Source organism: Littorina saxatilis, linkage group LG12 (assembly GCF_037325665.1).
Source record: "Littorina saxatilis isolate snail1 linkage group LG12, US_GU_Lsax_2.0, whole genome shotgun sequence".
Lineage (NCBI taxonomy): Eukaryota > Metazoa > Mollusca > Gastropoda > Littorinimorpha > Littorinidae > Littorina > Littorina saxatilis.
In genome coordinates, this window is record NC_090256.1 from 8,138,473 (window position 1) to 8,155,440 (window position 16,968).

General features: G+C 44.3%; 1 protein-coding gene across 1 annotated transcript in view; it reads left to right on the forward strand.

The window, feature by feature from the left end:
* The window catches only part of LOC138981181 (uncharacterized), a 30,567-nt gene extending 13,947 nt beyond the window's left edge, over positions 1–16,620 (forward strand). The window contains exons 8-12 of the mRNA XM_070354014.1: positions 275–384; positions 3,059–3,127; positions 4,203–4,286; positions 11,267–11,434; positions 11,756–16,620. Of these exons, the coding sequence (XP_070210115.1) occupies positions 275–384; positions 3,059–3,127; positions 4,203–4,286; positions 11,267–11,434; positions 11,756–11,890 (566 nt within the window). The 3' untranslated portion in view covers positions 11,891–16,620. The remainder of the gene's footprint in view (positions 1–274; positions 385–3,058; positions 3,128–4,202; positions 4,287–11,266; positions 11,435–11,755) is intronic.
* Positions 16,621–16,968: the final 348 nt, after the last annotated feature.

Here is a 16,968-nt window from a genome sequence, read left to right on the forward strand (position 1 = left end):
ATCAAAATTTATTTTTGAAATTTTATAATAAATAAATAAAAGGGTATTAGATTTTTTACTTTGCATGCAGCCGCATGTGGTGTTTTTTTCCTGCTTTACCAAAGAATATAAGACATTTCATTATACCTCAAATACATTTCTTACTCTTCAACAGTTTGCACAATGAGTAGAAACGATAGAGGATGAAGAGAATGGTGCCAGTAGCTTGCAGGACTTTTGTAACACGTTGGATGTTCATTTGTGAGGATTTAAAATCTGTTTTTGTTGTGTGCAGATTCTGAGGGAAGCTGTGACGAACATACCCGAGAGGTTGAACGTTTGAGGGAAAACGTAAAAAGGGGGAAAGCCAAGAGACTGGGTATCCCCTTCCGGCTGCCAACCAAGGTTGGTCCCATGAAACTAGCTTGGCTTTCAACACTTAAGTTTCAGTTATGGTATAACCTTTCATGCATAGGTCACCTTACTGCTGGAGCAGCCACAGACAGACATAGTTACATAATCATGGGGTGGGCTGCAGATATGTCAGTTGATTGCGCGCTGGCTTTGTTGCAATCGTCAAGGGTTTGACATCATGGGTTCCCAGAGTCAGTTTTGTGCAGACTCTCCTTTGTGTCGGATCAGCCCTGTGTTCACACATGCCCATAATAACAATCCCAAAATCACAGCGAAAGTCTAAGGGCTTGGAAAACACAAACACACATGCACACCCCAAAAAAGATGTTTTTCTCAGGGAGTGAGCAGTCGGAATTTCCATGAGGGGAAACTGACAAGACTAAATGAAATTACCTAGTTACCTTTTTAGGCGCAAAGTAGGACCATCAGGTCATAATTGTGATATTTTTTTGGACTGATTATTGTTTTCTGTATGAGCAAGCTTCCTTTGGAATTTGATACAATGTAGTGTTTTGAAGCATTAACAATTAGCGTTCAGGGTTGGGATTCGTATGCCGACTAGGGATGGGATTTGTTCGTTTGTAAATATATTTTTTCTGTCGATAAAAAAGAGAGTGATGGAGTGTCCAAATCATGAACTTGAACTTTTTTTTTTTTTTTTTTTTTTGTTTTTTGTATTTGCCAAGCACATCATCGTGGGGCTTTTAATCCATAACATGCATCCGTCTACAATGTATCTTCATTCATCCTTCAACATGTATAATAAATATGTAAATGGCAAGTATACAAGACATACAACATTAGGACCTAACCGACAGACGGACATATAACATACCGACAATACTGATAAAAAAAAGGGAGGGAGAGAGAGAGAGAGAGAGAGAGAGAGAGAGAGAGAGAGAGAGAGAGAGAGAGAGAGAGAGAGAGAGAGAGAGAGAGAGAGAGAGAGAGAGAGAGAGAGAGAGAGAGAGAGAGAGAGAGAGAGAGAGAGAGAGAGAGAGAGAGAGAGAGAGAGAGAGAGAGAGAGAGAGAGAGAGAGAGAGAGAGAGAGAGAGAGAGAGAGAGAGAGAGAGAGAGAGAGAGAGAGAGAGAGAGAGAGAGAGAGAGAGAGAGAGAGAGAGAGAGAGAGAGAGAGAGAGAGAGAGAGAGAGAGAGAGAGAGAGAGAGAGAGAGAGAGAGAGAGAGAGAGAGAGAAAGAGAGAGAGAGAGAGAGAGAGGGGGTAACAGGGTGACAGACAGGTAAGAGGATAAGTGAAGCAGACAGACATAAGACATACACACACACTCTTGCCTAAAATCTTATAAAAACCTACAATTTTAAACTGTACAAAAAGTTAAGCTGAAATGGACACTTCGCCTTGGTCAATAACCTAACATATATTCGCATAGGGTAACCACTCTGACAAAAATTCAACATTTCTATTCCTGATAAGATTCAATTTCTTTTCAATGTAATATCTTTGTTTTAATATTTTCAAAAAAACATTCAAAAGCGGAACTGAGCCCTGAAGTTTACATTTATAAATATAATATTTTCCTAAAAGAATAATCAAATCTAAAACATTATCAGTGTTCACATTATCATCATTTCCAAATATTATCAATCCTTTTGAAAAAGTCAAATGTTCACAATGTAAACATTCTTTGTGCAATACATTATTCAATTTAATCCAGAAGGTTTTAACAATCATACATTCCCAAAATAAGTGAAAAATTGTCTTGAACTTGAACTTGCGATGTTTAAGGCCTTAGGCCTGTTCATCGATCCTGTCGAATAGTACTCCAATAACACTTTTTTGGTGGCATGCGCGGGCGGTTATTGGTAGCACGTTGGCGAGAATTTCTCTGGTCTGTCTGCCCAGAAATTGTCCAGCCTTCCTTTGAAACTGTTCACTGATGGTGCTGTCACAACTGTTTCTGGCAGACTGTTCCAGTGAGGAATCACCCTTTCTGCGAAGAAGCAGCTCCGAACGTTCAGCCTACAAAATGGTTTATACAACTTGAGGCTGTTTCCTCTAGTGTCTTTGGTTTCGGCCAGCTGGAAATTCATAGAGTTTTAATATCTAAGCTTCAGGAGACTGCTCTCTTTGATCCTGTCCCTTTTCAGGGTCACACATGCATCCCACTCCTGAACCGTCTCCCCAGTATGCTTTTTACATTCAGTCAAGTTTTGACTAAATGTTTTAACATAGAGGGGGAATCGAGACGAGGGTCGTGGTGTATGTGTGTGTGTGTGTCTGTGTGTCTGTGCGTGTGTGTGTGTAGAGCGATTCAGAGTAAACTACTGGACTGATCTTTATGAAATTTTACATGAGAGTTCCTGGGTATGGTATCTCCAGACGTTTTTTTCATTTTTTCGATAAACGTCTTTGATGACGTCATATCCGCCTTTTTGTAAAAGTTGAGGCTACCGCGCTAAACAGGCTCGTCAATTTCACTGTCCTTTGTACGAGCGGCGGACTACGGTCATTGTGAAAAAATGCAGTGCGTTCAGTTTCATTCTGTGAGTTCCACAGCTTGACTAAATGTAGTCATTTCGCCTTACGCGACTTGTCGATTTCTACTCCCAGTCCCATCCCTTGAGATTACAGGAAGTTGTTGGTGAACTTTGTTGCAAAGGCGAGAGTGCTGGCGCTAATGATTTCTGTGTTTGACATTGTTTCAGGAGGAAAAGAGGTACGAACGACTTCACTGGAAGAGAGTCTGTTACTTCAGTTGTCCACCTGGCTCGCCTGTGAGTTCAAATCTTGTGAAACCATTTTTTCTGCCTTTGATTTGATTCCATCTGGGTTTTTTGCAGGCTTTTACTGCATACTTTAGCACCACAGGTGGAATGTGGACCAAGGAAGAAGCTTTTGAACATATTAACTGTTTGGAACTTAAAGCAGCTTATTTTGCCTTGAAATCCCTTTGCAGGGGATTATGTCACTCTTACATTCAGTTACTTACAGACAATAGCACCACTGTTGCTTGTATTAATAACATGGGCAGCACAAAAGTTTTGTGCAACGACATTGCCAGAGACATTTGGTTGTGGTGCTTATCATGGAGGGAATCCCGCTCTGTTGGGAGTGGAACTTGGGAGAGAATTTGTGTCCTGTCTGTCGGTTGGAGACACCTCTTCTCTGCTGGTACTGTTGTCTCTGCTGAAACTGTTGTCGAGGTCGCCCTTGGTCAGACTTTAAAGTCTCACGTGACCCATTCCTCTCGGAATTGTGGGAGATAAAATTACATAATTATGACGAGCTTACCTGAGTAAGTGAAGTCTAATTGTGGTTTTATCGACCACAATGTAGAGAGGAAAGGGATTACGTGCCTCGCCCTAAGTTGTCTTCAGAGTTATACTGATAACCGTTTTCCCTCCCTATCCCTTTCCTCTCTCTTTCTCTTTTTTCTGCACCATTTACACGTCGTTAAACAGTGACGTATTCCCGCGTTCTATCTCACGTAATCCCTTTCCTCTCTACATTGTGGTCGATAAAACCACAATTAGACTTCACTTACTCAGGTAAGCTCGTCATAATTATGTACTTAAATGATGCTATGACTTCTACAATTTAAAAAGAAACTGTGAGTTGTTAACATTTGTGTAACCCTTGATAATTGGACAGTGACATTAGAAATGTGTTAAGTTTTGTACAGTTTATAATAAGATAATATAGATAGTTGTATTTTTTTAACATGTAACCTAGAAAATGTGTCCTCACAGAACTGAGATTTCCAGTTATAGCATCAGTTTTTCAAGCTTGATCTTCCCCAATGTTGGATTTTTGTTCAGATTGTTGTATGTTTTGATTGCATTCTTGCAGCTGTATGACATGATGATCATCAAGAAGAGAGAGGAGAAACTGGAGAGAAAGAAGCGCAAGGCGAAGGAATTGGCAGAGAAAGAGGTGAGAACTTACAATTTGAATTTCTCTGAAAGTTTATCAAGTCAAATGAAGCAAAATAACAAGTCGCGTAAAATATGTTTGTTAGCAGATGTAAATCCTCAAAAAAATATGTTTGTTAGCAAATGTAATTCCTTGAAAAAAATAGGTTTGTTTGCTGATGTAAGCAAGGCTTGAAAAAAAAGTGTTTGAATTGCAAATGTAGATTCTTGAATAAGATCTGTTTGTCAGCAGATGAAAAGGCTAAGAGCTAATGTGTTTGTTTGCAAATGTAAATTCTTGATTAAATTACATATTATTACCCAACTCACATATAGCAATTAACTCTAGTTCAGTGCTGGTAACGCTGTACGCGTTCCCCTTGGTAACAAGGGAGACCACCCTAAAAAAGAGTGATCCATCCCATATTATTACCAATTCGGTGCCCCATTTGGCTTTTTGACCAATCAGGGCGGATTCTAGGTTACCCTCTAAATGTTATAACGTTCAGGCAGGGACCCTTTTTGTTTATCAAGCTATAAATTAATAAGACACAGTAACAATTTAAATCAACAATATCAGCGTGATTTATTCTAAATAGTGACACTTCAAATGCTGTCAGATAATACTCTCTTTATGTAAAAAATACCGAAAAGCGAGTTTTGTCGGTGGGTGCTTTACGAAACAGCAAGGCACCGCCCATCCTCTGAGTGTGCAATGGGACCCGCTCACTTCAAATCTAAATTATCTAAGTTCGGAAAAATCAAGTGAAATTGTGTCACTCGCTTTACGTCAAATGTATCTTTACGTCATTTCCCATCCGTCTGGAGTCGGTTCTAAATCTGTCGCTCTCTGTTCAACAAGAAAAAGCTAAGCAACCGAAACGCATGTTCAACAAGGTTTATCTTGTGAGATTGTTGTGTGTCAAACGCATTTGACCTGTGAATATTCATCACGTCAGGTGTGTTACTCTGATTGGCTGACCCAGCCGGTCACGAGGATTCTTTGACTGACAGGCATAATCAGGTAGGAGCGCTCCAGTTCCCATTGCGGCTGTTCCGTCTAATTCGCGGGGTCGCTTCGAAATTTCTTTTGGTCGATTTAAACGGTAATAAAACCGTTATTTCTAATATGCTGACTGTTAGCAAATGATAACAGACATGTCTCACAAACGATATCAGCATTCGCCTAAAAGGCTCATGCTTGATATCTTTTTTCTCGACATGTCTGTTATCATTTGCTAACAGTCAGCATATTAGAAATAACTCATAATATCAGACCGATGTCCGGTCCAACATCCGTATGCGTGCGCATACGCCGCCATTTGTATCATTCTCTCTCAGCGGTTCAACTGGGAAGGACGCTTCTGATGTACGCTCCTGCTGTCTTCAGCTTGCCATAGTCTTTGGCTTTGGCATCTCCCCTTGGTCGTCGCCTATCGTTTCACCTTTACCTACCTGTGTGGTGAGATCTTTCCGTTTTGTTATAACTTTAGCGACGTTTTTCGTCGCTCGTTTTGTACTTGTGAAATTTTTCTGAAATTGTTTTTCTTTGAAATTTTTCGTGAGTTATTTTGCTATGGCGGAGGCTGCGCTTGTTGATAGCGTGAAAAGGAAGCCTAGTTCGAGGCAGGTGCCTGACGATTCGCCTCCTAAACGTAGCTCGAGGAGAGAGAAGGGCGCAGGAAAATCCGCGTCTGTTTCTTCTGATTCAACTTCTGTTAAATCTCCCGTGTTAGCAGACGTCAGTTTAACTTCCGGTCAGGCTTGTTTACGTTCTGGCAAGAGTGGTGTTTCGGGCAAAGCTTCTTCTTCTTCTGCTTCTGCTTCTGCTTCAACTTCAGATGGCTGCCCTGGGTTAGCGCCAGCTGAAGTTGCGTCTTTATTGTTGACTTTGAGCGCTCAAGTTTCGACACTAGCGTCGGAATTATCTTCCACTAGGGAGGAATTACGTGCGCTTCCGTCGGGTGTTTCTGATGTTCTCTCCTTAGCACAGTTACGGCAGTCTCCTGCAGTTCCGGCTTCGACTTCCGCTAAGCCTTCGGCGACTGTGACTCGGGCGGATGTCCATGCTTCGCAGGATGGGAGTACCAAGTTGGTGTCTCTTCTGAATGTGACACCAGTACAAGGTATGTCTACACCGCTTGCCGGTGTGCGAGCTCAGGGGGCTCTCTCTGGCGTTGGATGTCGTGAGAGTTCTTATGAGCAGCGAAAGGACGAACGCCTCCGTACGTCTCTTTATGAGAATATCGGGGACCGTTTTAGTCCTCTTCCGCCCGGGGGGCAGGAAGTGGTCGGTTCTGCCGACGATAAACTATCTGATGTTCTGCCTCCTGGCTCCGAGCTTGATCTCGAGTCGGAGTGTAGGGCGGAAGACGGGGATGCCTCAGTGGTAGAGGATTCCCAACTGAATTTGCCCGTGAAGCTGTCAGCCGCAGTGGCGCTGGCGGCGGAAACGGCGTTCAGATACTTTCCGGAAGGGGTGGTGAAGGACAAGGCTCAGCTTCACCCACCTCGTTCTGCTTTTGACGATTTCCGGAGTGCACAGGAGCAACGGCCTCGCTTCCGCTTCCGGGAATCGTCAACTATTGCCTATGAGATGGCTAACGTCTTGTGTGGTAAACGCAAACCGGCGGTGCCGTTGTTGGTTCAGCACGGCGAGGCCCCGGAAGACGTTGTCTCTTGGCTGGCTCAGCCTGGGGCTCGGGCTGCTTCCGGTGTTTCGAAGTTCAAGCTTACCCCTTATCCTTTGAATCTGATTGACTCTTTTGCTCTGCCGTCAGGGGCACTTCCGGTGACGCCGGAACTTGCTGCTTTGAGAGAAGACGGGTACAGTAGGGATAGAGTTGTCCCATGTACTGACGGTTCTCTCGCAGCTGTGGAGGAAGTTGGAAGGTCTTTGCTGGAACTCACGTCCGTGTCGGAGTCTCTGCAAAGGTCTTTGTCCAGATCGATTGCCACATCTCTTGATCCTTTTGAATTTCGGTTTGATGCGTCGCCGACAGATGTTTCGACACTGCTGGCTACTCTGGGCAAGGTGACTAGAGAACAGGTTGCTTTGTCTGCCCGGCTGTATACTCACGCAGTTCTTTCAAGGAGGTCAGCCTTCTTGACGGGGTCCAGATTTCGGGACACCGCGACTGTGGAGAGGCTGAAGGTCTCCCCTTTTGCTGAGGGGTCTCTCTTAGGGCAGGCGTCTTTCGATGCACTCCAGAAAGAGACGCAGGACGCGCGGGATGTAGCGATCGCGCGTTTGGCTTCACAGGGCTTCCAGAAGCCTCAGGGCAAGTCTCAGACTCAGGCGTTTTCTTCTGCTAAGCCTCAGACGTCTTCGTCAGGTGGTGGGAAGGCCCAGAAGCAGTCATTCTCCTCCAGGGGTAGGGGGCGTGGAGCTCCATACCCCAAGAGGGGTCAGTCTTTCGGGGGTTCCAGGGGGTCGGGGCGTAAGCCTCACCCCCAATGAAACTTCCCCGAACAACACATCCCGGTGGCCCCCGCGCTAGTTGTAGCGGGCGGCCCGTCCAGGGCCCTTTCTTCCTGGCTGCAACTGGTGGCCAGCAAGTGGGTCACGGGGATAGTGTGTTCGGGGTTCCGGCTTCTCTGGTCAGGGCAGAAGGCTCCCCTGGTCAGGATAATCCCGCCCTGCAGGGCACCAAAGGATTTGGTGGCACGGAACGCGGTCCAGGAGGAGGTCTCGGCTCTGCTGCTCAAGGGAGCTATAGAGGAGGTCTTGGACGCGCGGTCCCCGGGGTTTTACGGCAGACTTTTCGTAGTGCCGAAAGCCTCGGGGGCGTGGAGGCCGGTGTTAGATCTTTCTCCTTTGAACAAGTTTCTGAGAGTAATCAAGTTTACCATGGAAACTCCAACTTCGGTTCGGGAGGCCTTACGGCCGGGAGATTGGGCAACGTCGATCGATCTTACAGACGCTTACTTTCACGTCCTCATACATGTCGCGGACAGGAAGTGGCTTCGCTTCCCTTGGGGCGGCAAAGCTTACCAGTTCAGGGCTCTGCCGTTCGGCCTGTCTTTAGCTCCGTGGATTTTCACGATTGTGGTCAGGCAGCTTTGCGCTCTTGTGAGACAGGAAGGCATCCGTCTCAGAGCATACCTGGACGATTGGTTAATCCTTCACCAGAACAGGGGGCTTTGCGAGGCTCATACGCACAGGGTGCTGAGCCGGGCGGCACAGCTGGGTTTCTCTGTCAACCTGACAAAATCCGAGTTGGAACCATCCCAGACGTTTACTTACCTGGGCATGGAATTCGACACACTTCGGTGGTCTGTCCGTCCGTCTCAAAGGCGGATCGACAAGCTTCAGGGTCTGATTCGGTCTCTCTACGGAGAGAATCACGCCAGTGCAAGGGTTCTGACTTCGGTTCTGGGTCAGATGGAATCCATGGCTTCCCTCATTCCGTTGGGCAGGGTTCACAAGAGGCCTTTTCAGGCCTCCCTGCAGTCAAGGTGGGATCAGACATCCCAGGACTGGAGTGTTCCGATCGCACTGGGAACTTAGTTTCAGCAGACCACAGGTGTTTGGCTTCTTCCGGATTTGTTCCGGGGTGTTCCCATTGTTCGTCCACCGCCGGAGAGAGAGTTGTTTACGGACGCATCTCTGACGGGGTGGGGTGCTCATCTGGACGAGCACATGGTTTCGGGAGTTTGGGATTGCTCTCAGGCCTCCCTACATATCAATGTACTGGAGTTGGAGGCCGTTTCCCTGGCGCTTCTAGCGTTCAAGCCTTTCCTGGAGGGCAGTCATGTACGTCTTCACACCGACAACATGTCTGTGGCGTCGTATGTGAACAAGCAGGGGGGGACTCGGTCTCACAGTCTTTCCGACATTGCATGTCGCATTCTCAAGTGGTGTCACGCCCAGTACATTCTGTTGTCAGCAGTGTACTTGAAGGGCAGTCTGAACGTCCTTGCAGACACTTTGAGCAGAGGGGACAGGATTGTTCATTCAGAGTGGACTCTCACACACCAGTCTTTGCAGCGGCTTTGGTCGCAGATCGACAAACCCAAGATAGATCTCTTTGCGACGAGGTTTTCGGCGAGACTTCCTCTCTTTGTGTCCCCCTTCCCGGATCCTCTGGCCTGGAAGGTGAATGCTCTGGAAGTGGATTGGTCAGATCTTCCGGCGTATGCCTTCCCTCCGTTCTGCCTCTTAGGCAAAGTCCTCAGGAAAGTGGACTTAGAGAAACCAGCGCTGGTTCTGGTCGCTCCTCTGTGGCCAAGCCAGCACTGGTTTCCCGACCTACTGCGTCTAGCAGTTCGGCCCCCGATCCCTCTCGCCCTGAAAAGAGGAGATCTCGTGCAGCCTCGGTCAGGCGTTCAGCACGAGAACCCACAGATCCTGGCCCTTCACGCGTGGATTCTGTCCGAAGCGCTTTGCGTAGGGCAGGGGCCTCTTCCCCTACTCTGAGACTCGTTGGACATGCACATAGAAAATCGACTTCTTCGGTTTACTCATCGCACTGGGCCTCTTGGTCTAGGTGGTGCGCGCTTAACGGGGTTAAACCTCTTTCACCTAGGTCTATTCATGTAGCCAACCATCTGTCTTGGTTGGCTGATCAGGGGGCTTCTCCCTCTTCTATTAGGGTCCGGAGGTCGGCGATCTCTTCGACCCTCGCGCAATTAGGCCACAAAATTTCGCTTGGAGGGGTTATCGCTAGTGTTATTAAGGGGGCTGCCCTTTTAGCAGCTCGTTCAAAATCGCTTCTCCCTGCATGGGATTTGTTCCTGGTCTTACGTTTCTTAGCCTCGGATGAGTTCGAGCCTCTTTTGTCAGCCTCTTTGGCAGATTTGACGCGTAAGACTGTGTTTTTAACGCTTCTCTCTACTTCGAGGAGAGGTAGTGAGGTGCACTCTTTGTCGGGTTTAGACAAGGATATTGCGTTCGAGAAGGATGGTTCCATTTCTCTCAAATTTGTTCCCGGCTTTCTCGCGAAAAACCAGAAACCTGGCCAGCTTTCTCCAATCTTGCGCATTCCACCCTTGAGCAAGATTTTGGCTCCTGGAGATCCCGATATTGCAAATTGTCCTGTGAGAGCTCTCCGATGTTACCTGTCTCGAACTCGGCCTGTTAGGTCAGAAAGTCAAAAGCTTCTTTTCATATCTTTAAACACGGCTAGGTGTAAGGATATAGCGAAGGTGACTCTGGCCAAATGGATCTCCACTCTGATCAAACGAGCATATGCCTGGTGGCTAGTGCAGTCGGGTGATGTTAGGGCAGTGTTGCCTCTCACCGCGGCTAGAACCCATGAGGCGAGAGCCTGGGCATCCTCAGTGGCAGTTCTTCGGTCCGGCAAGCTAGCCGAGGTACTGGAAGCTGCGTACTGGCGCTCTGAGGACATCTTCGTCAATTATTACCTCAGAGACGTCGCTTCTGTAAGACAGGATGGAAGCTCCGCGCTGCCTGCCATGGTAGCGGCGGGACAAGTCCTGCATGCCTAGTTTTTGGTAAGTACCCACCACCTATAGTAGCAATCTGCTATATGTGAGTTGGGTAATAATATGTAATTTAATCCAAAATTTTAATAATAAATTTTCATTTAATTAATATACTTACCCAACTCACATCGTTTAAACCCTCCCGCCTCCCCGCTGTGGTGGTATTGGGTTCTAAAAAAGTAGTGAGTTGGGCTTCGTTCGAATGATACAAATGGCGGCGTATGCGCACGCATACGGATGTTGGACCGGACATCGGTCTGATATTATGGGATGGATCACTCTTTTTTAGGGTGGTCTCCCTTGTTACCAAGGGGAACGCGTACAGCGTTACCAGCACTGAACTAGAGTTAATTGCTATATGTGAGTTGGGTAAGTATATTAATTAAATGAAAATTTATTATTAAAATTTTGGAATAAGATGTGTTTGTTTGCCGATGAAAAGTCTCAGAGAAAATGTGTTTGGAAAGGCTTGGAAATTCATGGAAAGGCTTGAAGAAAATGTGTTTGGTTTGATTCATGAAAAGGCTTGAAGAAAATGTATTTGTTTACCATCAGGGTGGAGAAGGTGCAGAAGTTATTCTAGACCCTAAGTACAGAGACCACAACTACATCTTCAAGGGTACTGCCGCTGATCCGCAAGTTATCGCTGCAAAATATGCGACGACAGATAAAGCAGAGGCAGCAGAAGATCAGTTTACAGTGGAGAATGACACCGTGGCACAGGTAAGGGAGGCCATGCTTGGTGAAGGGGGAAGGCGAGAGAGAAAGAGAGAGAGATTGTGTGTGTGTGTGTGTGTTTGAGTGCGTGTGTGTGTGCATGCGTGTGTGTGTGTGTGTGTGTGTGTGTGTGTGTGTGTGTGTGTGTGTGTGCAGGCATATGCATAATTGTTCATTGGAGGTTACATTAAAAAGTGTGTGTCAGGTTGGAAGGTTATGGGTAATTGCCAAGAAAAGACACAAGACTCAAAGTTTTCAATCCTCTAATACCAAGACTTTTAGAAATAACTGAGCTAGGACTCTGAGCATTTTTATAATCTGTCTCAGGTACTGGATTCGCTGATCACTGAATTCCTGAGTGTCACAATGACTGATGATGTGGAAGCTGCCAGACGCTATATCATGGAAAATGACATGGATATGGATCAAGCTCTGTGTCAGTACTACAGGGAGATGCCGTAGTGTGTAAACGAAGGCAGCAATAACAACAATGAAAATAGACGCACCTTTGTGAGGATTTGCTTTCATGTCTGTGCCTTCCAAAGGTGGTACAGAAAGTATGAGTTATTTAACACAGCCTCACAAAATGTTTCACATTTTCTTTATCAATGCTTTAACCTAGCAGTGACATTTTAACAAAAGGAGTTGAGTCAGGATCGACCCATTAATTGAAGCTTGTGTACAATGTTTACAATGTAAATCCAGGTACAGATATATCCGTACCCACTCATATGGCTCTATCTGACCAGGTACGGATATATCCGCTTAGACTGTTAGCTTCAGTCGCTTCCTGTAAGGTCCATCTTATCTAGCGCCTGCATTCCAGCGTGTTGCACAGTTACTACAATTCTGAGTGACCTGCTGCAGCACAGCTGGTCTGGGCTAAAAAAAAATTGGTCATCATAGGTGGGGTAGAAAGTGTTAAGGGGGTGCTGCTGGACTGACTTTAGTTGTGCTGCATTTTACTGATAACCAGACATACTATAAAACAGAGATTGCTCACTGGCCTTTGGAACTTGACACGTAGAAATCAAAGTTTTGGACAACCTATGGGATGTGAAAATCATCAAAATGTGATGTAAGAAATAAGTATATTGTGCAGTCTCAACCAGCTTGCACCACTCCCCCATTTTGTAAACGTGAGAATGGCTTGCGGCTAGCATCTGCATTGGACACTTGCAATTTTAGATGCAAAAAGGCCAACAGTAAATGCATGGCTAAAAAAGAAGTGATTTTTGTTTTATTATAACGATTTACGAATCCCTGCTCTGCTTTGCATAATTCACTGAGGTTGACTTGACAATATGCAGCTCAGACTGACCTGTAGTTTGCAACATCATCTGTCTTGCACATAGCTTTGCTTCTATTTTCTTTTGATTTTGATTTAATTTTGTTGTGCCTTGAGATGTCGACATTGAAAATGACTGCTTGTTGAATTAAATAAGGCCATAAAGTGGTAATGTTAGTCCTATCCCTATGTGAATAATGTTGAACAGTTACTTTATAGGTTAGCAATACTGATACAAATTTGTTAAAGATATTAAATGTCAATTTTTAAAAATTAATTGATTAAATATGGACCTTACTTTTAAGCAATATATTAGACAAAAAGCTGGCTACTTCTGTTAAGAAACCTAGATTATGAAGTGATATCAAGATAAATAAATCTATTGATACAACATCTATAATCGTACTAGGGATTTACTGTGATATTTTCTTCACGAGTACAGTGGAACTCCTTTTTATTTTATGAACCCCTGATTTAAGACCATCACCCCCCCTCCCCCCCCTCTCCCCTTTTCAAGACTCTGCTCTCTTACTTCTGTCCATGAGGTTTATTAATTCACCTCAGCTCAGTTTTAAAACTTGCACTCTTCGAAAGCCTGAATTTTTTTTTTAGATTAGTGCAGGTGTTTAAAGGGGTTCCACTGTAGTAAATAAGGATGCTTTTGTGAATTCTCATTAGACTGTACCCATCAGTTAGTGGCTACAGCACAAGAGAATAATTTCAAGAAGAGTTCTGAGGACCCCCCGTGGGTTAGGGGGAAGAATTTACCCGATGCTCCCCAGCATGTCGTAAGAGGCGACTAACGGATTCTGTTTCTCTTTTTACCCTTGTTAAGTGTTTCTTGTATAGAATATAGTCAATGTTTGTAAAGATTTTAGTCAAGCAGTATGTAAGAAATGTTAAGTCCTTTGTACTGGAAACTTGCATTCTCCCAGTAAGGTAATATATTGTACTACGTTGCAAGCCCCTGGAGCAATTTTTTGATTAGTGCTTTTGTGAACAAGAAACAATTAACAAGTGGCTCTATCCCATCTCCCCCCCTTTCCCCGTCGCGATATAACCTCCGTGGTTGAAAACAACGTTAAACACCAAATAAAGAAAAAGAGTTCTGAGGCTGAACATGTTACTGTGTGTAAAAAACCCAGCTGGTTATACAAGTGATGTGTCAGAATAACTTTAACTTGTGGAGTATAAGTTTATGGACCCACGCATATAACGCTCCTGGATGCTGTTTGGGGTTTAAAGTGTTTTTGTGGCAGTGGACTATAGGTACATGTAATACCAACAATATTTATTTAGTGTGCTGTACATCCTGTATTGATCTGTGATATGTATTTGCTTTTTGTGTTGGAGGGATACCTCTTTGTTTCAAACCTGGATTCTTACCATACTTTCGGGAGTATAAGGTGATTCGTTATATAGGGCGCAACCCCCACTTTTGAGGTTAAATTGAGAAAAAACATCACATTAGGCGCTTCTGGTCTATAAGCGGCACATCAAAGGAAGAATACAGAGTGGAAATACGTGTGCTCTGTGTGTGCGGGGAGATCAAAGGCAGGTCCATTGTGATAGCTGGGTTGCCTTGTTTATAGACACTGACCTTCTTCCCAGGGGTCAATGACCCAGTTTTAGCTATGAGAGGTGGTTCCCCTGTCATATCTGAGAGAGGAAACACTTCCTGCACCGAGTTTAACCTATGGGGCGGTCTCTTTGATGTCTTGAGAGGAAACTTGGCCAGGGTAGTGTCCTAGTAGCTGAAACATGCATTATCACAAGTTGTTTGACTGGTACTCTGGTGGTTTCTTTGATGTCTGAGATGAAACTTGGCCTGGGATTTCTATTTTAACAACACATAGGGCGCTTCCCTTCAATAAGCCGCAGGGGTCAAGATTGAGAAAAAAAGTTGCGCCTTATATGGGTAAAATACGGTATATTGTGCATTATTAATGGTTATCTACTGTGTAACATAAGCTCCTTTGTGTTTGTGCATTTCTTTGACTGCCCATCCAGGGACGTTGGTTTTTTTTTCTCTCCAAGAAGACAGTCACTAATTGTAAGATGATTTCAGTGGATTTCTGTTTTGGATGCTGAGGTGGAGAAAATAGAGTTGAAACCTCTAACTTTGGACACAAGGTTCACTTCAGTCTTAAGTCTTCAGTGCATTACTCAAATGTTTTGTGCGAAGACAGAGTGATATTTTGCATGGCAACGTATTATTTTAGTTGCTAGGTGAGGCACTTGTCATACACTGTTTTGGTGCAAAAGGTAACCCAGCCCTGTGCACTTCTCACCTTTGGCCAAAATGATGTGCATCACGCACAATGTTTTTGTTTAAAATCACCCGGTGACTTCTTCTTCTTCTTCTGCGTTTGTGGGCTGAAACTCCCACGTACACTCGTGTTTTTGCACGAGTGGAATTTTACGTGTATGACCGTTTTTACCCCGCCATTTAGGCAGCCATACGCCGCTTTCGGAGGAAGCATGCTGGGTATTTTCGTGTTTCTATAATCCACCGAACTCTGACATGGATTACAGGATCTTTTCCGTGCGCACTTGGTCTTGTGTTTGCGTGTACACACGAAGGGGGATAAGCCACTAGCAGGTCTGCACATAAGTTGACCTGGGAGATCGGAAAAATCTCCACACTTAACCCACCAGGCGGCCGCAGCCGGGATTCGAACCCTCGACCTTCCGATTAAGAGGCCGACGTCTTACCACCCCGCCACAGCGCCCGTCTGAACCCGGTGACAAGTTAATTGTCTCTAGCAAATACAAGTTTGCAACATTCTTGTTTAATGTTTTGTTTAGCTTTTTGATAATTAGTGTGAATATGTATGCCTGTGCATTCTTTTAACTGTTACTTGTTCCTTCACCTTTGCATGCTTTTAATTTGAAGATTATTTTAAAACCTAGTATTGTACCAAATGTAGCTATCTTTGTTTATAATTGCATCGTGATTGTTTGCTTTTAGTATGATAATGGACTTTCTGGGGGGGAAATCTAAACATGATGTCCATGTCTGAATGCTTGTGATTATATGGTTTTGATGTGTTGATCATGATATATGAAATGAATGTTTGTTCGTAGGGCGCACGCTAATGGAAACATGTCCAGTATAATCCACTCGATGCATCTCTGGCCTAATACCATACATTAGAACCCCCTTTTAAGACTGCATCTCTGGCCTAATACCATACATTAGAACCCCCTGTTAAGACTGCATCTCTGGCGTAATACCATACATTAGAACCCCCTTTTAAGACTCCCCCATTTTCAGACCCTAGTTTAATCCATTTTGTTCATAATGTCTGTAAAATATAACCCCTATTTCAAGACCCACCCCCCGCGGGTTAGGGGGAAGAATTTACCCGATGCTCCCCAGCATGTCGTAAGAGGCGACTAACGGATTCTGTTTCTCTTTTTACCCTTGTTAAGTGTTTCTTGTATAGAATATAGTCAATTTTTGTAAAGATTTTAGTCAAGCAGTATAGTAAGAAATGTTAAGTTCTTTGTACTGGAAACTTGCATTCTCCCAGTAAGGTAATACATTGTACTACGTTGCAAGCCCCTGGAGCACATTTTTGATTAGTGCTTTTGTGAACAAGAAACAATTAACAAGTGGCTCTATCCCATCTCCCCCCTTTCCCCGTCGCGATAAACCTTCGTGGTTGAAAACGACGTTAAACACCAAATAAAGAAAGAAAGAAAGAAGACCCTCTCCCATTTAATACCTGATTTTCCCAAATTTGTGGAGGTCTTAAAAAGGGGGGTAATCCACTTAACATACAAAACTTTAGGTAGTGAAGCAGATCATGGGAGCAACTGGTGGTAGATGATTACTGGAAACGAGCTGTCGCCTTGCTTCCAGAATGTTTTGAAGCTGCCATAAAGAAAGGTTTTAATATATGTATGCTGATATTTCTTCACTGTGGCCTGTAAAACATTATCATTAGCAATTAGCATGGAGGCCAGTTTTAGTTTTCTGGATTGTTACCTACAATCAAAGGACAGCGACCAATGACTGTTTTGCTATTATAATGGCAAATGAAATTCTTGTTGTTCTTGTCCTGACTTGATTGATCTTTCGACAAGTATGCAAGGTACAGAACTTGAGAAAAATATATGAAGAAATCAGATTTGTTCATAATGTCATGTGTCTCAATGTTGCAAAGTCAACAGCTAATGTCTTCTTGTACATGTGGATGTTGCTACTATTGAAATTAATTTAATGAAATATGGAAAGATTGGTAAA